Source organism: Psammomys obesus, unplaced genomic scaffold, assembly GCF_907164565.1.
Source record: "Psammomys obesus unplaced genomic scaffold, mPsaObe1.curated_primary_1811, whole genome shotgun sequence".
NCBI classification, from domain to species: Eukaryota; Metazoa; Chordata; class Mammalia; order Rodentia; family Muridae; genus Psammomys; species Psammomys obesus.
This window is the reverse complement of record NW_026596064.1, coordinates 22447942-22472776: the sequence shown is the minus strand read 5'-3', so window position 1 is coordinate 22472776 and position 24835 is coordinate 22447942. Positions and strand designations below refer to the sequence as shown.

The 24835-nt window shown below is 44.5% G+C and overlaps 1 protein-coding gene across 1 annotated transcript in view; it reads right to left on the bottom strand.

The window, feature by feature from the left end:
- Positions 1–1870: 1870 nt before the first annotated feature.
- Positions 1871–24835, bottom strand: part of Usf3 (upstream transcription factor family member 3) — a 55771-nt gene continuing 32806 nt past the window's right edge. Inside the window, exons 6-7 of the mRNA XM_055625010.1 lie at positions 16766–16862; positions 1871–14534 (exon numbers count right to left, since the gene is read on the bottom strand). Of these exons, the coding sequence (XP_055480985.1) occupies positions 8089–14534; positions 16766–16862 (6543 nt within the window). The 3' untranslated portion in view covers positions 1871–8088. The remainder of the gene's footprint in view (positions 14535–16765; positions 16863–24835) is intronic.

Here is a 24835-nt window from a genome sequence, read left to right as displayed (position 1 = left end):
AACTTCCACAGGCAAGTTTTCCTCTTTATTTTTTCATTATTTTATGTGGATGAGTGTTTTGTCTGCATATACATCTGTGCACCACACGTGTTCCGGTGGTGGAAGCAAGGAAAGGATGTCATAACCCCAGGGACTGGAGTTACAGATGGTTGTAAGCCACCATGTAGGTGCTGGAAATTGAACCTGGGTCTTCCGGAAGAGCAGGAAATGTTCTTCACCACTGAGCTATCTCTCCAGTTCTAGAATATCGTGTCTTAATCTCAATTCTCAAGAAGCCAGGAACAGGAAAATAATTTGAGCTTTGGAGTCCTATGCACTCTTTTTCTGGGTTACTTAAGTTACCTTTGTGGTTCTCATCTTATGTTCAATAAAATTATATATAATTATGTATTAGAATGTTATTATATAAACATGAAATGTATCCCCAATTGCTCATATATTTCAGGCTTGGTATGGAGCTGATAGATTCAGTCATTGGAAGTCTCTGGAACATGAGGATCCTGACCTGATGATAAACAGCTAATTTGGTGATTGATACAGTCATGATTGATGGCATTACTTGGAGGTAGTGGAAAATCTTGGAGGCAAGATTTAATTGGAGAAAGTAGGTGAGGTCTTTGGAGGGATTTTATTATCTTTCATTTAAAAAAAGTTTTATTCTTAATTATCCATGTCTGTGCACAGGAGTGCAGGGGCCTACAGCGGCCAGAAGAGGTCATCAGACGTGAGTTACTTTTCTGTTACTGTGATAAGACACCCACAACCAAAGCAACTTACAGAACAGTTTATTTGGGCTTATGGTCCCAGAGGGATGGGAACTCCTCCTGGCTGGGAGGCATGGCAGCAGGCATAGCAGCAGGAACAGGATGCAGAGGACAGCAAACTGCAGGCAGGCCAGGCTTTTTACTCAGAGCCTGCCCCAGTGACAAACTCCCTCCAGCAAGACTGTACCACCTAAACTTCCCAAACAGCACCACCCACTGGGGACCAAGCATCTAAACGCCAAAGACAACAGGGACATCCCATTCAAACCACCACAGAGCCCCTGGACTGGAGTTACAGGCAAATGTAGCTGCCCAGCACGGCTGCTGGGAACCCTACTGGGGCCCTCTGTAAGACACTGGCATGCTCTTAACTGCTGAGCCAGCCCTCCAGCCCCGTGAAGGGCTTTTCTTACCATGCCCCCTTTTGTGTCTGTTGCTCTCTACTTCTTGGCTACCATGAAGTGTGCAGCTGTGCTGTGCCTCACTGTTCTGCCACGCCACAGAACCAGAAACAAAGGATCCAGCTGGCCAGAGAGTGGAACCTGGAAATCACAATCCAAAGGAAATCCTTCTTTCAAAATGTTTTCTCGGGTACTTGTTACGGTGACAGTTAACACAGAACAAGACAAAGACTAGGTGTGATGGTGAATTTTGTCAACTTGATGAGATCTGAGATCAGTTATGGGACACTCCTTTGGCCAGGGCTACTAGAATATTTCTTAAAATGATTAACTGAAGTGGGGGGAGACCCCCTCAGGGTAGGAAGCACTTTCTGGTGGGGACCCAGCTGCAAGGACATTCTGGGGAACATCTGTGGCCTTTCGCCTGCCTGGCTTCACCCTCGCTGGGGAGTGACTCTAGGCTATTGCCACCACTGCTCCTGCCGTCCTCTGCTGCCACTGGAACCCAGGTTAGGCCCCATCACAACTGATTTGCTGGAAGTATAGCACTTGGGAACACGAGCACAATGGCAATGTGTCATGTGATCTTTTCAGATAGATGGCAAGTATCACATCCTGTGTATCGATATGGCAAAATTAAAATATACTAATTCAGAGGCAAAACAAGTAGTTTTGAAGTGAAATGGGGAAAAAGAGAATTCACAATGCAAAAATTGCAAAGTTTATTTTCTTAAATAAAATACTATATTCATATCTATACAAATAATTATTACAACCATTAAAATGTTACATTTAACAATAAAAATTTCAAAACTTTAAACAAGAGCATGTTTTGGAATATTCACACCCTAATACAATGCATTTGTAAAAAGATGTCAAAATAAACAGGACCTATTCTTATATACAATGGTCGGACAGTTTTGATCCTATTATACATATCTGCTCTGTATTCCATTACAAAACAAATTAGTTTCCATTAGAAGTATAAAGCAGGTGATTTACAGTTTATAGGACACAGTGCACAGCACAGTGCTGGCTGGGTCATAGATAAAATATTACACTACTGAAGCACTAAAACTCACGTTTCCCTGGTGTTTGCTCCTACAGTAAGCATCACACCCAGTGTATCTATAAATAATCTGTGAAGGTAATCATGTTCTCAATTTTCAACCTTTAAAAATAAAACAAATGAAAATACACACACACACACACACACACACACACACACAGCCTGCTGAAAGCAGAATTTTCCTTCACAGTAACACAACTGCAGCGTCTTAAGCCACACTGTCTGGTCCCTTCTTGGAAGATAACAGTTCAACACTTCACAAATTCAGCACGAGAGTCAAGCCCTGTGCCCTTACAAATGAAAATTACTTTAAGACTCCAGGAGCAGGAGGGCAGAGAGGCCTCAGAGAACATGAAGACACAGTTAAACAGGCTGAGCTTCAGTTCCCTCTTACATACTGCATATACAGCTGCACACATAACCGGGCCCCAAAAGTTAAAAATCATCTTTAAAAAAAAGTGTGCTACATTACAAGAGAAATTTTGTCCACGTCTCATGGAATCTAATGATGGGTTACGTATTCATTCAAAAGAACTTCAAGATTGTGCCCAACATTCTCAACCTAAATTGACTTATGTTTATGAAGCACCTGACAACATATATGTTCAAAGTAAAAAAAAAGAGAGAGAGAAGAATTGGAGAAGGAGGAGGAAGAAGAGGTGGAGGTGATTGGATTACCAGGTAGAGTTTATGCAAATGTAGAAATACAGACACTGAAGGACTGCCTGCCATTCAAGCAGTGTTTACAGGTTCAGTTACACATCTCACTACTGACTCTGTCAACAGTGGCTCAGGGGAGCTAAGGCAAGAGTGAAAAGCATCCCGTGTACTTGTCATCTAGGAGGCCTCTGACTACAGCCTAGACCAACCCTGGAGCTCCTTTGTTGCCACACAGGGCTGGCCTGGTGATATGTTCTGGTCTCTGTTCAGAGGCACGGTTTCGGGCAGAGTGCGGTACCAGGGCAGAGGCATGGGGTCAGGACCAGCAGCTCTGAGCCCAAAGTCCTGGGTCTCCCAGCCTGCCTGGACTGCCTCCATCTGAGCATGGTGAGAACCACAGGAGCTCCAAAATACAGTTTAGATTTTCCTATAGAAGAATTCAGCCCAGCACAGTAGAACACAGAGTATATAGTTAAGCAAAGAACAAGTAAGCAAACAAACAAACAAACACAAAATCTTTTTGGTAGAACTTTGGGGAAGGAAAACATAATGCTAACATTTAGCTTGAAAGGCATCACTGAAAGAAGCTGATTTGCATAAACACATTGCAGAATCACCACTCAGAGATTGTGTCTCTCTTGCCACCGGCTAATTGTTGCCCTCCAGATCTAACAGCCACAGGCACACTTCCTCCAGGTAGCCAGCGCCTATGTGACAGCCCTGCAGTGACTTTCAGGCCTCTGAGGATATGAACTGAAGGCCATTCTATTTTGGTACAACTTTTGCCTTTCCTTCCGCCATAGGGGAAAAGGTCACCAAACCCAGGAATGCAGTCATTCCCACATGCCGAAATCTCTTAAATCAACTTTAATGGCATTTTGAGGTATTGTTGCCCTTTAAGAGAGAGGCCTAGCAGTTGCCAAAAGGCGGACGCTGGGACCCACTACCACACACTGATCTAACAGAGGGTGGGCCTATCACATCCAATATAGGGAAAAGTATCCCAGGGATGTGGCACAGCTAAAAACAAGCAAGAGGCTACGCACCTGTGCAAAGGAAAGATAAACTAAGAAAGAAGCACAGAAACAAGTTTTAACCCTTTAACATTTATGTTTTCATTAAAATGTGTTTCTACATCTTTTTTTGGAGTAGAAGTTTTAGCCTCTCCATGAGATGGCTAATATTAGAAGGCAATATACAAGGCTAAAGAAGTCCCCTTAAGATGCTTAAACAAGTGTGTGCTTTAGAAAGGCTGATTTCCAAAAGCTGACCTTCTGCAGTTCGGCGTAATCCTGACCTGGGTTTGCGACTGCTGCAGACACTCCTACCTCCCAGCCCACGGTTCGGATCCCTCGGACGTCTGAACACACACCGCTGTGGAAATCCTGCTCCCAACTCAAGAAAAGGAGTGAGCTCCGGCATCTCAGAGCTGTTCTAGTAAGAACAAATTACAACTCCTGAAGAAGTTGAAGACATAAAAACCTAATGTTCGCTAACAATATTACAGTGGATTTTCTTCATCTGTGAGTGACATATTTGACAACCTCATTGAAGCTTACAGAAATCTAACAGTCTTCATCAGAGCCTCCTGTGGGATGATGAGAGGGGCCAAGCACTCTCAGGGGCTCCTTATGATCAATAGTTAGAACAAAACGATTCAGGCAGGGACTCTCACTTGGGAAGCAAACATGATTTTGAGTATTTCCAGAAATTACGTTATCTGTAGAGACACTTTATAGAGCCACGGGAATAAGCTGAGGACGATGACAGAACCTGAGTGCATTTTCTGTCATTACATCAAAAATGTTTCACCCAGACATTAACAGAAACCATGTTCCTCCCCGAATCATAGAGCATTAATTATTAACAGAAAAGTACCCAGACTTTTAAACTCAGTAGGAGCGCAGCGTGGACTCTTTCTCACCTGAGTCCATGTATGAAATGATCTCTAATACACAAATGCATTCTGTCTTTAATTAGAGCCACATGCAAGCAGGAACCAATTTTCTTTTTTTTTTTTTTTTTTTGGACTTTCATGTCTCTCTCCAGAGGGTCACAAAAGATTGCGAGGCAGTCAACATCACAATACTGGACTCTCAGCTTGAAAGCCCTGACAGTGCAATGCTGTCTCAGCATGGAGCTGAGCTGCAGCCGGTCAAGCACACACAGACAAACCAAAGTAGGAACAGGCTGTAGGGCTCTGTGCGGCAGGCAAGGCAATCGCAAGTGGAGCTTCTCAGCTGGGTGGCAGAGCACACCTCTAGTCCCAGCCACCTAGGAGGCTGAGCACTGCTCATGCCCAGGAACTTACTGCCAGTCTGGACAATGTAGCAAGATCCCTATCTCAGAAACACAGCACAAAGCTGGACTTTGGCCAGGGCATATTACCTTAGTTCCATTAGAGCAAGCCTGCCCTTCAAAACCCAAGAGCCACCATGATGTGAGGACGCATGTAATAGACAGACAGCCACTGAGAAGAGAAGGTGGGGCAGGAGGATGACTCGTCATAGAGAGCACTACCTTTAGCGAAATCAGCAGATCGGACCTTTCGAGTACAAAGAAAACTGTGAATAGTAATGCCTAAAAGCAATTCATAAATGTTTCCTTTTCCTTAGTAGCCTTTCTACTGTGGTATCCATGCAATCCGTTGTGGTAGTGATGCAATCGTGAAGTTCTCTTTTAACCACAGGACTCGTGTGCAGGGAGGACACACACACACTTGCTTTGTTCACCAGGATGGGTGATTTTCAAGGGCAGCGGAAACAGAGGGCTTTGGTGACAGCAGTTGACAGAGGCACAAGCAACCCTTCTGATGAGCCTTTAGATAGGCATTCAGTGGTATTGACTCTCACCAGGCCTCGGGAAACTGTCTATATATATATATATATGGAAACCAAACCAACCAACCAAACGAATGAAAAACAAAAACTCCAAAAACCAAAACCTATGTTGGTCCTTGGGCTTGCTTCCACCAAGACAACAGGTCTATCTCTATGTACCTCTCTCTCCATTCAGTATATTCATTTATAGTATCTGACAGAAAAGACCCATGTTCCATATATTTTTTTTTATATCATGGATGTCAACTTTAATGATGTACTCCTTCTCAGTATCCTTAGCTCACTGTTGTCATTGGCTGTGACTGCAGTAATGACAACTGCGCGACAGGGCTCCGGTTAATCTCTGGTTTAACAGAATGTAGCAACAACTGATAGCTATGAGTTTAAATAGTTTAAAAAAAATTCAGTACAAGCAATTTTTTTGTAGTTTTGAGTTCTCATGATTCAATATATGCTTTTAAATTTGTTACTAATTTGGTAGGGTTAAAAAATATCTACAGCAGGACCCCTTTCCTCCTCTTGAGTTGCCTTGTGCAGCCTGAATATGAGGGTTCGTGCCTAGTCTCATTATAACTTACTATGTTGTGTTCAGTTACTATTCCTGGGAAGCCTTTCTTTTCTTTCTTTTTCTTTCTTTCTTTCTTTCTTTCTTTCTTTCTTTCTTTCTCTCTCTCTTTCTCTCTCTTTCTTTTTTACGGGAAATAGAAGAGGAGTAGATCTGGGGGAGGTGAGGGAGAACTGTAATTGAAATGTAATGTATAAGAGAGAAAAATTTTAAAAACCTACAGCATGTTTTTCTATGCTTTAGAGCAGGGTTTTTCAACCTATGAGTTGTGCTCCCTTTGGGGGATCTTTCACAGGGGATGCCTAAGCCCATCAGAAAACAGATATTTACATTACAATTCATAACGCTAGCAAAATTGCAGTTATATAATAATGAAAAGAATTTTATGGTTTGGAGTCAACAGAATATGAGGAACTGTATTAAAGGGCCACAGCATTAGGAAGGTTGAGAACCACTGCTTTAGAACAAACCTCAGTTTCCCATTTGTAGACAGTAGTTCTAATGCCTTTTCCAATTTCTTCATTTTTAATTGAGATAAGATTATATCTATTTATCATGTCCGACATGATAAATAAATATATATGTGATATACATCTTTAATAGTAAGTACTAGTCTATTCTTTAAAACCCGCTTTCACATGCACTCACTCATGAGCTCAAGAGACATAGAATGTATTTTTGTGAAGCACCATTTCATACCTACAAAAAATAATGAATTCATTTTCCTATTATAATTGTTAAGAAGGATAAAATGCAGTTTACAATGCCATATTTAATATAAATAATCAGCAAATTAAAATACTGAGAAAACTTAAAACTATTCTGAAGTATCTGAAAGGCTCAAATGTGTCTTCTAAACACAATATTTACTAAGCAGTTCTAACATTTAAGTGATTGTAAATTAATTTATTTCAAGACCAAATAAATAGAATGAAGAGAGAATAGTAAATCAATTCAACTGATGAAACACTGGTCACTAACTGACCCTAGGAAAAGCCACAATACAGCTGCTGTTATTCTTTGGCCTAATGCAAAACCCAAGTACTAACTGGAGGACATTTCTGCATTTGTCTTAGCTTTGTATTTTTAAGGCTCACTGTCTAAGGAAGACTTTTGCTCTACAGAACATTGGCACATTAAAGGGTAATGTGGCTCCTTACTTTGAAGAACAAGACATGAAATTTAGGTAGTTTATTAAAAATTATAATTAAGAAGTCTCTGTATCAAAGCTCAAGAATGAAGGATTATCAAACACTTCATTTATTTTTATTCTGCTTGACATTTTTACTTATGGGAATTAAACTCATTATCAATTCATCACTTGCCAAGGTTCAGAACTGTTAAATGTTGCACCTAGTGATAAATCATGCTTTTTCAAGTTGCTGTTACTTTTGGATTTCCAACTTAAGCATCTCAACCCTCTCTTTTATCACTTATCAATAACAGAGTTTAAAAATCACAGCTTCTTTCTACCACGTAGCCTGTGACAAGATCTCATCAACTTCCGGTTGATTAGTACTTAGGGGGTAAAAGATTACAAAGCACACTTGGAAAGGTAAATTGTTTAGAAGATTAAAGAAAGTACATCACTCAGAAATGAAAGATGATTGTTTTGACAAGCCCAGCGTATGCATCCTCTCTGACGTGGCTTCCTTGAAGTCAGAAGCTAACTGAAAGAATGGTTATCCAATACAGCGACACACCCCCACACAAGCTCCCTCGATGTGCATGTGTACACACAACAACAGTTGTTATCTCAGCCCAAACCTGGACAGTTGGTTTCTCTGGGTTAAACAGCTGAGCTGCAATCGTGACCTAAGATATGGCTTATGTTGTGAGCAGGTCTGTTTGAGGACTGCTTGGAAGAGTCAGAAGCAGAGGAGTTTGCTATGGTGAGCAAAGGTGACATTGCTGAGCCATCAGGAAGAGCCGTTGCTATTTCCGGAAACAATGATGTCATATTAAAATTCGATAGGTGAGAGTTGGCCATGTGCATTGGCGGCATCTCCGGGAGAAGAGGAAAACTCGGCTGAGCAAAGCCAACAGGCCTGGGAGGAGACAAAATTGATCCAAATCGGTTGTTTAAACTTCCACTGTTCACTTTCTCTGTGCTAGGATTGGAGAACATCTGATTAGAAAAATACGGGATTGAAATGTCATTGGACAGGGTAGGATGAGCAGGAGAGTATGGGGGATAGAAGGAGGGGAGAGTGTTTTGGGGGTCTACTGGGATGAGAGCTGGCGTTCGTGTGGCGCTGGGCTGAGTAACCTGCGGAATAAAGGAAGTATTAGCATTTATTGGTGGGTTCATGCCACCCTCAGGAATAAAAGGAAAACCAAAATTTTGTGACAGTGTATGCTGGTCAGGACCTGAATTATCATTAGGTACTTGTGGACTGTCAGGCATGAAGCGAACAATACTGCCTCTCTTGTCTGCAGCAGGCTGTTGTCGTCCGAGAATCATACTGCCGCTAGTAGAGAGAGGAAGATGGGGAAGACTAGGATCAAAGACATTACTGTGCCTTTGATTTCCAGAACGATTCCTTTCAGGTTGTCGGATTTTGGAACCACTGCTGTCCTGCAGGGGGTGTCTTGATCTCTGGGCAACTGAAGAGTTAGCCTGTCGAACAGGGGGCCCCTGGTCAGCATTCCCGTGAGACACAGGCGGATGTGGCAAAGTTGGCCTCACAACCCCATGCATGTTGGATGTGACAGGAGGGTTCATGTGGCCCTTGGTCCCATGACTGTCAGTAATCCTCATGGGATTGGACTTCTGTACAGAAACATTGGGACTTGTGTTTCGACCTTGAATATCCCCTGAGGAAGAGGAACTTGAAAAGGGAATATTCAAACTGCTGTTTCTGGGGTTAATTGCACCTAAAGACATGTCACAACTCTCCCTATTCTGACTTTCACTCTCTCTCCTAATATGAACACTTTCTCGAGCTGGGGGACAATTATATTCAATTGTTGAAGATGGACCACACTGTGTATTCCTCGGATGTTCTGAGAGTGACCTTTGACTCCCGATGACCTGATCACCAAGGTGAGGAGCAAGCAAACTCTGCATGAAACTCTGGTGACATGTATTCTCATTGTCCCTTGGTGGGACAGCATTTCCTGCTGGGATGCTCTGAACTGGTGGATAAGATAATCTCTTTTGTCGGTCGATTGGTGGTGGGCCAGTGTTCTGACTAATTCGAAAAGCCTGGGACTGCATACTTCTCAGTGATGGCACAGGGTTACCTATTTCATTGTTTCTTGAAGATTGTACTTCAAAATTACTCTGGGGCTGTTGGCTGGCTCCACCTGGTTTGAATGTCTGACAGTCAGAGAGGCGGATATCCGAGGTGACGGTATGGTCCATGCGACCCTGCATATTATGAAGCGCCAAGCTCTTATTTCTAGGAACATCAAGATAGCTTCTCATTTCGAGCTGATCTGAGACCCTGGAACCCTGAATCGATATGCCCATTCTCTGTTCTGGAGTTGAAGACGGCTTTCCAATGAGCGCCTCGGCAGAGTAACTTGACACTCGGTTTCTCTCCGGCCTGTGTGGAGCACAGGTCATGTCTGAAGACCTAGTCACAATACTTGGCTGGGACACCATTTGCTGCTCCAAGCCTCGTGAGGGTAAAAGCCTCTGCATTGGATTGTGGCCAGATACGTGGTCAGAAGAAACTCCTGAACCTTGCTGTCTGCTTCCAACATCCTGTTGCTGGTGTAGAATATCTTGACTGAGATGGCTCTGGGGATGGCTATGATGGCCCCGGCTAGTTGAAGGGTTTTCACAGGTCTTCTCCGGCTGGGAACTTGCAAAGTGTTGCTGCAGCTGTTGCTGCATCTGCTGATGGTGAGGATGTGGCTGGCTACTCTTGGGTCTGGACTGGTCAGTCCCATGGTGCTTTGGTTGTAAGGACAGCTGAGAGGTAGGAGTGCCCTGAACGAGATTTCTTTTCTTCTGTATCTGAACTTCCTGCTGTAGCGTTCTCTGTTGGTGCACAATATGGGGCTGGGAGTGGACAGCACTGTCTGCGTGAGGCACGTGATGTTGCAGCTGATACAAGTGATGCCTTTCTCTTAACTGCCCTGCTTGCTGCTGCTGCTGCTGCTGCTGCTTGATGTACAGATGGTTGGTGTGAAGGTGAGACACGCCTTGAGCTGGTACATGCTGCTGCAGGACCTGCAGATGTTGACTTGCCTGGGTTTGCTGCTGCTGCTCAGCCACTGAAGGCTGAGAACTGCACTGAACATCTGTCTGCCTTAATGCAGGAGCCACAAAGTTGTTTCCAGGTGGGAATAATCGTGTGAGGCCATCTCCATGTGCTGAGTTGCTGACAGGTGCAACTGAGTTGGAAGAGTTTGGGGGGATCTGACTTGCCATCATCTGAGTTTGATCAGGAATGCTGTCTGGAGTCCGGCTCATCAGGGGCATACTTTCAAGCCTGAGAGGGGCTGGCTGACAATGCTTTTGGCGTTTGGCTGAAGACAGTAAGAGATCATCTTGTACAGTGCGCTTTGCAGGGTCTTTACGGCTTTCATGGGTAGGCTTTGAAAGGGGTTCTTGAATCTGTGGATTTGGTATGGCGCTAGTCATGCTATTCAGCTGTTCCTGGGAGTATTCTGTCATCAGAGGTGGCACAGGAGGCTGGCTGCCATAAGAACTGGATGACACAGTCATATTAACCGTCACAGGGACAGATGTTTGCTCTGAGGTCTGCGACAGACCTGTGCAGCTGACCAGAGGGCGGCTGATGCTGTTCTGATGGGTGAGATTATTCACACTTAAACTGGTGAGACTCGGTGGCTGGGGCGCTGGCACCTGTAAGGAGGCATTCGATGTTTTAATTCCCAGAGAACAGCTTGGCTTTTCGAGAGGCCTATCGACTGTTACTTCCACTGCATCCTGAGAGGTAAATTCATTTGGTGTTGCATCTGCCTGTCCTATGCAAGTCTCCTTGTGGATCTGTGGTTTAAAAGGCTGCTCTCCCTCTAAAGAGGTTTCAGAAGGTTTTGAAGTGACTTCCCTCATATCAGTCTCCACGCCAACCCTTCCCTTCTCAATGTTCTCCTGGTCCAAAATCGCTCTTGCTGCAAGGGCCACAATATCAGTTTGCTCGGTGAAGGAACAACTGTCACATGTGTTAGCCGTTGTACTGCTGGTCACATCTTCTCGGGCTGTTTCAGGAAGCATTGATGCAACCGAGAAACTACGACTGCTGCCAGAGCTGGTTGACATAGGAGAGTCGGCCTGCCTGCTGGTGAGCAGAGAACTGTTAAGAACCTCTTGATCAGGGAGGCAGGAGTGGTGCTGTGGTGGATCTCTGTCACTGTTCATTAGCAATAGTTCCTGCTTGGGATGCAAATCGACGTTAGAATCATCTATCTTGGAATTTTCTGGAGAAAAGTCAGGATGATCCATCTGCACTGTAATAGATGATTTCTGAAGATCTTTTTCTTTAGTAATTTCAGACAGCAACATAGTTAGACCTTGCCCCTTTAAAGGCCCTGATGCTTGCATGGTGTCTAAAGAATCCTGCTGAGCTGGGCAAGGTTCTGCCACCATTTCTATCTCGGAAATACAGTCAGTGCTTGAAGTGTTTGTAGTGGATGACACACCAGAAACCTGAGAAACCAAAATCTGGGACTCAGAAGATGGAATCAACACGTTGGTTGAAGTACAAGCTTTCGTAACATTGGACAATGCTACAGTAGTTGGCGGTGTACCCTGAGAAGGCTCTTGCAAAATGGGAGTAGAATCTTTGGATTTTGCTGGGGCCACTGCAAATTGTTCATTTGTTTCAGATTCTTGGGAGGATGAGCTATAGTCTTCTGCTGACTTAGTTTTGGATACAGACTCAGGGATTACTGATACAGAATTCAGAATGTCCAAAGAATGTGAAGCAGAAATACTAACATTCTTTGCCTGGGACACAGCAACAGATGGTAGGCTAGCAGGAAGGCTGGCCAGCAGTCCTTCACTACATGACGGCTCTGATGAGCTGTCTGTTCTGGGGCTGTCTAACTTGCCTGTATCTTTGACTGAGTTCATGGGACATGCTGGCTTATTAGCTGCTAAGTGTTTCTTGGCACCTGGCTTCTTGTTCAGTCTTTTGGATTTCATGGTAGGGGGCAAACAAGTGACAGTGTTTGTAGAGGAAGCTGTTGCAAGATTATAAGTACTGGGTAGTATGGCTGAATTCTCTGTTGTCACGGTAGGTGGTACAGCTGTTGTTAGTGAAACACAGTTAGCTGGGCTGGTTTGACTGTTTGCAGAAGTCTGAGGATTAGCAGACTGACTAATAGACAATTGTACACAGCTCTGCCCAGCCATCTGTGATATGCTTTGATTGAGGCTGGCCAAAGCCCCAAATGTGTTCAGGGCAACATTGGTATTTGGATCTTCGCTGGTGGTGGGTTGGATAATTTGCATAGGGGTTTGATTTGTAGTTCCTGATGAAGACATCACAGGCTGCAAAGCAAAGAGCTGTCCATTTAAAGAAATGGTTTGAGGCTGTTGTTGGTTTGACATGGTAACAGAAAAAGTTTGTGTTGAATTAGACGTGGAAAGAGATGAAGGTCTTGGTAGTATGTGGACAAGATGCTTTCCTCCAAAAGTCTGTGGGGCTGGCACAGTTTGTACTGAATTGTGGGACCCTATTATAGCACTGGCGCCATTGACAGGAAGCCGAACAGGACCAGGATGGGGAGCAGAGAGGAGTGGCAATGGGTTCTGATTAGCTGCCTGTATGATGACAATTTGTTGACCTACTGTTTGGTTGGGAACCTCTGCCCTCATCACTGCCGGGCATGGGGTCGTGCTGGGTGGCTGAAAAATGATAACATTTTGGTTGGCTGGAGCTGCAGTGACAGCTGACCCAACTGGCTGAGCCATCTGAATCACTTGCATTGCTGAATTCAAGGGAAGAATATTTTTTGGAGGCTGAGATTTAACTTGTGGCTGGGCAATTAGTGGCTGCATAGGGAAGGGTGGACACGAAGGCAAAGTTACCACTACTTGCTCAACTGGCTGCCCATCTGGTGGAAGGGAATTATTTAAGGTGTTGCCTGTAGCCACATGCTTGTGTTTGCCTGGGGTAGGGCTGGTGCCAGCCTCATTTAATACTGGAGTCACAGCAGAAGAAGGTGTCTGGCTTAAAGGCTGAATTGTGTTTCCAGCAAGATGCAGTGTAGTCCATGTTGTCTGTGTGTTTCCAGCTGAAGAAATTCGGGTAAGGCTGTTGATGTTTTTCAAATCTGAAGCACTAACAGTTGAAGAAGGCAGAGAACAAGAAAGAGTCCAACCACTGTCCAAAGGATTTGCAGACAGACTGCTCACCGGGAGGGCGGCCTTTGCTACTGCAGCGTGAGCTGGTGCCACTGCGGTCGTGGTGTTTACCGAGTCGGCTGTCTTGCTAACACTCGCTGGAGAAGAATCACCCGTAGACTTAGGAGGCTGGGAGCACGCCGTGGTGGTAGCTGACACAGGGGTGCTCTGAGAATCGCTACTGAAGTCCTGCACGCTTCGGCCAGACTTGGTTTCATGATACACCTCAGTGGCAGCTGCTGAGTGGCTGGAGGAGGTGCCTGTGACACACGCAATTGCTTTCTTAGATGATTCGGGGCTTTCCTGCCCATTGTTATTTTCTGAAGCATTTTGATCATTTAGGCATGTGTTTAAGGAACGATGTTCCTGAGGTTCAGGGCCAACTGAGACGGTGATCAGTGAGCCACCAGTGGCACCAAGCACACTTGATTGGCTATCGGAAGTAGAAAGTTCAAGAATGTTTTGAGCAGAAATGGCAGTGGGAAGACAAAGAGGAACAGGCTGGTTGGCAGGCAGTGCAGACACTGTAGCCTGATGCCATGGCTTGTTTTCAGAAGGGTAAACTCCAGAAATAGACACAGGAGTCACAAGCTTGCAGGTCCTCTGTACTGGCACCACATTGGCGGTCTGCTTTTGCAAGCTGTGAGCAACATTAAAGGTTATTCCCTGAACAGCTGTCCCCTGGCTGTTTCCCCCAGGCTGGCTCCCATTGGAATAAACAATGATGTTTTTTTGAACCTGTTCACTTGGAATAACAACAGACACCTTCGAGTTTTTCAGATTTCCTTTCCAGTGGATTGTGGGGTCATCATATAAGCATATGTCATTTGCTTTCAATAATTCAATATATCGGCCATTTTCTTTTTGGATTTCTTCCAGTTGTTTTCGTAGCTTTTTAATTTCTTCAGCTAAAATATTAGAAATAAAGATGTATAAATACTGGTGAATGTCAGTAATTATAACAACTTATGCAAAACTAGATGTTCTAAGCCACTGAGTTCCAATTCTGGCCTTCAGATGCCTCAGCAGAGCCATGAGGCTCCAGCTGCCATTAAAACTTTCTGAGTAACATCTCAAGCTTCCTGGATATTTCTTTTTAACTCTACACCTTTAAAGGCCAACCCTTGAAAGTCTCCTATGGTGTAGAAGTCTCAACATTCCCAATCCAAAACTTTCAAGTGAACAGAAGAAGTGGGTGAGGGGGGCAGACTAATTCCTGGTAATGTGCTTTTGATAAGCTAAAGGCCTCTTTGTTCTGGGTTCCAAGTTTAGGGTTACCAGAATGGACAGACCTTGTCAACTGTATGATACAGAGTGCTATGGTGTAGCCCTGGGAGTTAACTCTTAACTGGGGCTTGACTCAAGTCCATCAGCTTGTGAGGTATCTTTCAAAGCAACCTGACACAGTAGCCCAAGGGTAGCCAGGATGTATTATATAGGATATCCTCATAGCTGCCCACGGTGGACACTTGTGTTATTATCAAGATTGACTGATACAATTCTTAATTCTGCTACTGTCCCATCTGATGGACAAAGGCAGGTTCAAACAATGCCAGATATTACCTTTCCTTTTGGCAAACTGTGTATGTGTGTGTGTGTGTGTGTGTAACCCTGTAAGATTACAGGGTTAGAAGCTTTCTGGCACAGAACAAGAGCATACCATTGTCCCCTCATTAGGCTTCTAAAAATGGGCCCATTAACCTCCTGGACAGGAGCATGTTCTGAAGGTAAAGTCGTCTCTTCTATAGATGTTAGTATAAAGCCTGCCTCCAATACAGATTGGAACAGGGGTCTCTTTGACCACTGTTCTCCAAGCCTTCAGCCATTGAGTATGTTCTATGGGAATGGTTCCTTTGGCCATGCTGGTCTTTGAGAAGGTACTGCCCTCTACTCTGCATTAAATGATATAAACAATCTACTACCAAAAGAGCAACAACAAGAACAAAAAATATTGGGATCAGGGAGTAATAGAAAATATGAAAAACACAAAAACACAAAAAACAGAGAAACAATGATCATAACGGGGATGACAAAAGAGCCATTGAAGTTGCTTCAGGTTCTGCGCCAACCCCTGGCTTGACTGCTGGGCCTTTTCTGAGCCCCATGAATCTGGTAGTTTTTCATTAGCTTCCCTTTTCTCTAAGGTAGCGTGACTGTTTGACTTAGCCAGTGTTCTAAGCCAAAGGAACTTCCACTAGAGAAGTCCGTAGACCACTCTAACCTCAAAGCATCTTGTGGGGTACTTCACGATGCTCCCCAACACCAATATGTCTAACTGTCTGATGGAATCACCCTTAAGGGTGGTCTGCATCATCAAAGGAGAGCTGACTCAGGAAAGCACCTTTTTAACTGAATGTAAGGAAGAGTTCTGAATGCTGCCCTCCTGGACATAGTTTTCAGTAACATTCTTGCCCATCACAAGCATCATGACATAACACTATCCAACCTCAGTCAAACACTGTTCCTTTTAAGGTGGTCTACTAGATTGTTGTGGGAAATTCTCTGTTCTTTTCAGAGCCATAATAAAGGGTCGCTCAGCTGGCCTCCCACCCTGAGCTTCCCACTGGCCTAGAGTGTTTCCTTTCAGCCTCTCTCCAGTGCTTCTGGAAAAATCAAAACCCAGTACAAAATGTTCCACCTAAAAATCAGATATCGTTACATGAGCCGACAGTTCAATACCCACTTTGTGTTAATGTAAACAATCATGAGTGAACATTAGTCTTTCTGAAACAGGGCACTGGTGAAATATGGCCCAGCTCTATCCTTGTTTATAAGCTACCCTCAGCAGGGGGTTCCTCTATGGTAATCTTCTGAGAGTTTCCTAAAAGCAAGGGCCAAGTGGAGCAAAGGAGAGTGAACACTGTTAGTTTTATGGCTGAGGCACACATAAAATACAAAGAAGTAATCAGACCTGAATGTACGTGTTTGTACAAGATTAAAATTGAGTGCAGAGGAGAAAGATGAGTTTAACTGCAATGATCTCATTTGCAACACTATTCTCTTGGGCTGCTTGAGGGCAGGTCTATTCTGATTTGAGGATTGGCAGAGCTTTCCGTGTCCTCACGTGCATGTCACTGCAACACAAACACCTAAACACAGTCTAACAAACAGGAGACAGCAAAACTCCAGAAGGCTCTACCTTGTTCACTGTTCCCGCCGTTAAGCAGGAGTTCATCGTTTTGCCGCTTCAGTTCTGTTATATACTTAAAGGCTTGGTCCAGGATCATGTTCTTGCTCTGCAACAGAAAATTAATGACTTAAACATTTCATTAAAAGGTAAAACCTGTAAGAAAACATGTAAAATGCTTGATTTATCAGATGTGATATGTAACTTGTTAAAATTCAAATTAGGTACAAAGTTCAAAGGCTTCTATTGTTCGTTTTTATTTTTACTAAACACCTTCTGACCATTTACTGTGTCAGGCTCTGTTCTAGATACAGGAAAGCAGGAAACCTTTCTCCCACACACAGATGCACACATGAATCAGGTGAAAAGCTCAGTTGGTCAAATGCTCTCTGTGTAAGCATGAAGACGGGATCTCACTTCGCTGAAGCTAAGTTTTAAAAGCCAGGCATGGTGGCATGCACTTGTAATTCCAGCTCTGGGAAGGTGGAGCCAGCCAGCCTCATCCGTCTCTCAAGGGGAGATCCTGTCTCAAGAAGTTAGGCAAAAGGTATGGGTGTGGTTGCCCACACCTTTAATCCTAGCACTGAGGAGGCAGAAGCAGGCAGCTTTCTTAGTTCAAAGACAGCCTGTCCACATAGAATTCTAGGCCAACCAATCTAAAAAGTAAAAAAAAAAAAAAAAAAAAAAAAAGGAAGAAGAAAGTAAGGTGGAAGGCAAGTTCACCGAAGGAACAGCACAGGAAGTATATTCTGGCCTTCACATGTGCGAGCACATGAAAGTACACACCCCTCCCACATGCACATACAATACAGATAAAGCCAAAATGCTTGGCTCCTGAAGAATGACACCTAAAATTGTCCTTTGGACTCTACACACATGTACAAATGAATGCGTGTGCATGCACACACACACACACACACACACAACACCACTATACACCACTAACACATATAATGAGGTGAAAAGATTCAGCATGATTCACAAGTGGCAGAACAAAGGATAATCAAAGAGGATAGGGAAGGAGCTTGGAGTGGCAATATGTGGACTAACGGTTTGTGGCCCCCTTCCCAGGTTATAGTACAACTGCTGAGCTGTAATGTGATGATTTGGAGCTGAAGTCTGAGAGGGCGCTACTCTTATGAAAGGGCTTAGTCCCTCACAAGAAGAAAGAGACATGGAGGAGGTTCAGCACTCAAGAACATTTACTGCTCTTACAGATTTAACACCCTTATATGAAGAGACATGCTAGAAAGATGGTTTAGCAGTTACGGTCACTTATTGCTCCTGTAAAGGACCCAGGTTTGGTTCCTAGTACCCACCATGGGGGCTCACAACCACCTGTAACTCCATTTCTATTGGCTCCAACAGCCTCTTTGGCCTCTGCAGTGTCCTGCATCTATACAGTGTACATAAACTCAAACATTCACATAATTAATTAATTAATTTCTTTAAAAGGGAAAAGGTCGGGCAGTTTTTCTCTCTGTACCCTGTGAGTAGATAATTAGGATTAGAATAGTTTTTAAAGGTTTTATTGTTTGGAATTATGTTTGTGTTTTAGTGTGGCCTTATGCACATGAGTGCACAAGGAGGCCGGAGGTGCTGAATCCTGTTGGTCTGGAGATACAGGCGCTTGTGAGATGCCTGACAGGGGTGCTGGGAACCAAAGTTAGGTCCTCTGCAAGAGCAGTCCCCACTTTAACTGCTGAGCCATCTCTTCAGCCCAAGGGTTGGAATCTTCACTTTAGACTTCTCAGCCTCCACAACTGCTGGATTAAGTAAGTCCCTGGATCCATGATACTTTGTTACTGCTGCAGTGTTTCTGAAAGGGGGGCTTTGGGAGCTCGCTGTGTGGTGACTCCCAGGAAAAACCTGAAAAGGACAAAGCACACCCTGAAGCTATCTGGAGGAAGAAGGAGTGGGACGTGGGCTCAGAAAGCAAACACACTTAGGCAGGGCTGGCCCTGGTGTGTGTCAAGACAGGACGAGTCAATAAGATATACTGGAAAGACTAGTTGGAGAACAGGCCTCAGAGGGCCTATATCAAAATGTTAGATTTCAGTGTTACTCTCTACTGACAACCACAACCTCAAATTACCCTAAATAATTCATTTTGTGTCCCCCCATTAGCCCCTTCCTCCTCACTGAGAAAGGATTATCACTTGACTGAGTCTTGGTGCCATGTTCTTACTATATTCCATTTCTATTTTATATTTCTAATTATGTGTATATGAGTGCATTTGTGTGAAAGAAAGTGCCATGTGCAGGTACCTCTAAAGTGCTGAAGAGGACACTGGATCCCTTGGAGCTGGAGTCACAGATGGCTGTGAGCCACCTGACCTGGGTGCTGGGAACAGAACTTGGGTCCTCTCTAAGAGCAGCATGCCACTCTCCAGTGCCATGGTCTTGATAAAGTTTGAGACTGAAAACAGAATGTGGGAACTGGAAGATGGGTCAGTCAGTAAAGTACTTGCCATGCAAGCATGAGGACCTGAGTTCAGACTGCCAGCACGGGTCATTGCAGACCATGTCTGTAATCTTAGCACTGGGGAGACAGAGACGGGGAGATCGCTGGAGCTTAGTAGTCAGCCAGTTTGGCTGAACTGAATCATTGAACTCCATGTTCAGTGTGAGAGCAAGTCTCAAAGAAATAAGGAGAAAAGCCATTAAAGAAGTTAGCTAACCAGATTATGTCAGAGGCAGTCCCTCTTCCCGTTACTATGGAACCCACTTGAACACTAAACTCATGGGCTACATCTGTGCAGGGGTTCTAGGTTATCTCCATGCATGGTACTTGGTTGGAGTATGAGTCTCTAGGAAGACCCCCCTGAGGGGGAAGCAGCCTTACCAGGCCACAGAAGAGGACAATGCAGCCACTCCTGATGAGATCTGATAGACTAAGATCAGAAGGAAGGAGAGGAGGACCTCCCCTATCAGTGGACTTGGGGAGGGGCATGCGTGAAGAAGGGGGTAGGAGGGTGGGATCGGCAGGGGAGAAGGGAGGGGCTTACGGGGGGATACAAAGTGAATAAAGTGTAATTAATAAAAATTAAAAAAAAAGAAGGTGACCTCTGGTCTCTACATGCACATGCGAACACAGACATGTGTGAACATGAGCGTGCGTTTGCCCATACACACACATACACACACACGACTACACACACATCATATAAACAAACTCACAGAGAACAAAAACAGTATGTGCATACGGCAAAAATGTAAATAATATGAAGGGATAAACATTGAAAAGCAACATTCCTCTATGTTCTTGCTCTCCAGATCCTGCCCTAGACACAATCATTAGAAGCTGCATGCTATCCTTCCAGAAATAATCTATGCTGATCTATTCTTTATAAACCCAGACACAGCTTCTGGCAGGTGGGTCACTGGGTAAAAGTACTTTCTGCACAAGCACGACTATACAGGAATTTTAATTCAGCAACATGGCTATTCTGGCTGGAATACAGACATGCATTTAATCCCAGGAGACGGAAACAAACAGATCTTTGAGTTCAAGGCCAGCCTGGTATAGAGCAAGTTTCAGGTAAAGAAAAGCTCAGGTCCAAGCATGGTGGCACATGCCTTTAATCCCAGTACCTAGGAGACAGAGGCATGTAGATGTCTTCTCTCTCTTCAGGCAGTTGGATTGAGTCAGGGACCTGAGAGGCAGTGCAGGGAAGGGGAGTTCAGTGCATGCAGGTCAGCAGAGGCAGTTGAAGCAGAGAGCAGCAGGGAGAGGAAAAGAGAGGAGGCATTTTTACTGGGGGGAGTTCTACAGAGTCAGGGTGAAGATAGAACAGGCTAGACATGGGTAAAGACAGAAGAAGCCAGAGAGTGAAAAGGAGCCCAAAGATTAGAACAGATTGCTAGAGTTAGTTTGAGGCCAGGCAGAACAATTCAGTCAGAAGTGAGAGAAGCCAGATAGAATCAGTCACCTTGGAGACCAGTTTGACCCAGAACAACTGAGTTGAACCAGCTATCCAGAGTTCTGAAAGAGCTAGCAAGGGTGAGCTTATTCAGCAGTAAGTCTCAGAGGCTGAAAACATTCTGGGCCTAGATTAGATTGTATGGAGGCTAGAAGCTTCTAGGAATACGCCTAGGTTAGCAGACAGAGGCAGTAAGCCTCAGAGACAACGAAATCATGAATAAAAGTTACTTTTATACATGAGGATCTGATTTTGAATCCTCAGAATCCAATCCCAGTGCTGAGGGTGGAGAGCACAGACTACAAGATTGCTGGGGTTTACTGGTTGCCAGCCTAGCCAAAACCAAACCAAACGAAAAGCAAAGAACCTGTGAACTCCAAGTCCAGTGAGAGATCTTCTCCCAAAGGAATAAGGTGGAGCACAATAGAGGGCAAGCAAGGATCTTATCCGGCCTTGGCCTGCATCTATGTGCACATCTCCACCCACATCTCCTCATACACTACCTTCACATACACAATATATCCACTCACACCTGGACAGAAGGATGCTATGCACATCATGTCATACATTTTACTACAGATGTGTCTTATAGGCACTTTCACATCACATTGGGGTGGGGGGATGGCTAGCTGACTCTTTCTAGTGACACATTTCTTTTACTTGTCAGTTCATTACCAGGAAGCATTTAAGCTATCCACTGGTCACTTCTGGTTTCGTTCTTTTGACTTTGAAGGCCATGGTCATGAATGACTGACTTCCACTCCAATATGCATAGTTTTAATGTCTCCAGTCCTATATTCCTCTCTCATGTGTCCATTGCGACGACTTAGTGCTTTGATTCAATAAGCTTCAGTTCTGGGTTCCTTCAACTGAGTCACTACAGAGACCCAGTATGCACACCTAGGAAGTTAGAAAGTTTTTTTACTCAGAGAAAGAAAATCAGGGGCTGGAGGTGAAACTCAGTGGTACAGTCCCCACACAGTATGCACGGTCCCAGTTTTAAATCCCAGTACTACAAACCAGAAAGAGAATATGAATCCTGTCTATTCTTAAAACAAGACGGAGGCCACTGTGGGACCTGATAATGCTCAGCCACCTGCCGCTACTCAGGCAGGAGGGAGGGCACACAACGGTGAAGACAGCCTGGAGGCTGCTCTGCTCTGGGACCAGACAGTCACTTCTGCTGCACAGTCTAGACATTAACAAAGTGAAATGGTCATGGTTTCCTTTCTTGAACAACTTACAAGAACGGGCAATGGAAGCCAAGAGTAGGCAGGAAGGTAAGATTATACTGGGCAGCTTTCAACATGTCTGAGTGGCCCCTGCACTCAAGATGGAGAAAAAAAAGAACAAAGTACAGCATAATTAGCCCAGTGTTAAGAAAACTATCCTTCTTCTTTGCTTGACTTCATGAACCTCCTGCCTCGGGCTCCTGAAAGCAGGCACAATCTATTTTTAACAAAACAAACTTAACAAAAAACTCAACCAAACAAAATCCCACACACATTTATGGAAGTTCAATCACCCAGTAGGGATAGAAAAAAATTGAGGCATCAAGGGAGGCAATATTAAGGAGCAGGCTGATCCAGCCTTCACATCCCAAAAGCTCCAGTGCGGAGCAGCACTGCTACCGTCCTGTTGGGGGGGGGGGGCAGAGGTCCACGAAGGGTATTGGAACAGTGACACCAAGCACCGTGGAGCCTGAGCCAGTGCAGGACTTCTCTGCCCGCTCAGCTGCACAGAGCAACTTCATTTGAGGTAGAAAATGTCAACTTCAGGGCCAGCTGGGACACAGCTAGCAAAGACAAGGCTCCTAAGTCACACAGGGCAAAACACTGTGCACTAGGTTACGGCTCCACACTCTCTAGCCCTGTCCGAGAACCTGTCCAGACCTCTGGCAAGCAGGCTCACACACTCCTTCACCCCTTCTCCTCCCAGGGAAGAGCCTGATGATGCTTTCCTGAGGAAAATACAACCAAACAGTTAGGGCCAATCACAAGCATATTTAATTAGCTTTTAAAAACTTTGATAATTCTTTTATTAATAAATTATTTCTCCTGCTCCAAAATCTTTCCCCCAGATAAGTATCTCAACCCCTCATGTGAAGAGGGCCATTCAGTTGAGGGGGGGGATTATCTGAGGGCCAGTTCTCCTAGAAGGTCAGGGTCCTAATGTTAAAACAGGTCTCTAACCTGTTTTCAGCCCCACCCCAGGCTGAAACCTAGAATGGTTGAATTTTAGTCCATTTGAATGGGTGAGACCTGGTACCGGGTCTGCCCCTTAGGTCAGACAGTCTTTTCAGACCTCAGTGTTGGGAAAAAGAGACCCCTTGTGCAATCACTTTGTGAGCCAGCCTGAGGCTCTTTTTCAGTTCTTGAGCCAGGAACAGGACAACCAGACACCAAGGAAGGCTTCCTGAAGGCTGGTCCCAATGCCTGGAGATGACTCACGGCCTTATCCCACCTCCCCTGTGATTGGAGGCGTCTGGTTCAGGGCTGTATCTGGAGAGCCGGGCTCATGATGAAAGAATTATGAGCTGGCTCAAGCTTGGGTGTTAGTCACGGCATCAGTGCCACACCCGAGCAGCTCTGTCCACGAGGCTCTTCCATAGGGTAAACTTCTCTCCTGCAGCACTGCCTCCAGACCAGCAAGCCTGAAAACAGGGCCAGCACCAGGGCCAGGCTCAGAGCAACCCTTAGGGAAGGAAGGGGGAGGAAGGGGTGGGAAGCGTGGCAGTCTATGCCAGGCAGAAGGTGAGGTTACCCAGCATAGCCTACTTGCTCAGACCTGGCTCTAAGAGCCACTGCTAGAGCAGGATGGTACAGGGTAAGATGCAGATTTGTTTCTACTTGGCAAAGTAGGAAACTGAGGCTTGGAAAGTTGGGAAATTCCCAAGTAACAGCAACAACAAACCAGTTTTGGCCCTGTACCTAGCACGTATCAGGAGCTACTGCTTCAGCTCTAGTCTGGCTTGAGTGTCCCCAGGACCCCGTGCTACTGTGTGGGGTGGTGGAGGTGCCACTCTCCAGGGGAAGTGGTCCAGGGACATCTTTAGGACCCCTCCACATATACCCACACATTCCCCACACTGATCACACTATACCTGGTCACTCTTTCCAATCCTGGGGCAAGTGTGCAAATTCTGGATAGGGAAATATATGCCATTAGCTTTGAGCTGCAATTCTGGTGGCAGCCACCAAGTAATTCCTGGGCTAGGGGTTGTATTGAATCACACTAATATAGGGTAGTTCAGCAGCTCCAATTAAATGGCTCCCACACCTCCCCAAAGTAAAGGCATGGAAACTTTGATTGGCTTTTGGCTGCCTCATTCTCAAGTGTAAAGCAAGCAAACAAACAAAAACTCATATGTCACTAAGTATTTAAATAATAAGGCTTATTATTTAGACAAAATTATTATTATTTACACAAAATATCTAAATGAAAAGGGGAAAAAATAGAATGAATTGAATAAAATTTCTAGGTTAAGTCCATATAATACTTAGTGATGAGATTCTATGAAATAAGCATATGGCATGAGATAGAAAAAACAGAATAAAAAATAAATAAAAAGAACTCTTTAAAAGTAACTGCTAGAGGTGGAAGAGACTAACTAGTTAAGATTAAAAACACAGGACAAAAACACAAAACAAAACAAAACCAGAGGACACAGACAGGCATGATGGCACATGCCTTTGATCCCAGCACTCAGGGAAGAAGCAGGTGGATCACTGTTGAGTTTAAGGCCGGCCTCAGCTACAAAGTAAGTCCAGGACAGCCAAGGCTACACAGAGAAACCCTGTCTCTAGAAAAACAAACAAACAACAAACAAACAAAAAACAAACAAACAAACAAAAAACCCGAGGACAGATGGTTCTAGAAGTCTCAGAGGGGAAAAAAAGCCAAATAGAAGTCATTCGGTAATCTGACCATGACCACCTAGAAAACTGCATTAAGATTACACTGAAAATGTGCAAAGAATTAAAAGTACACAGGACTGAAGATATGGCTCAGTGGGTAGGAGTTCCTGCTGTGTAAACATGAAGATCTGAGTTTCAATCCCCAGAATTCACATATGAAGCCAGGCATAGCTACCCCTGCAGGCAGCTCCAGTGTTGTGGGGGATGGAAACAGACATGTAATGGCAGTTGAGTGGTCCTCT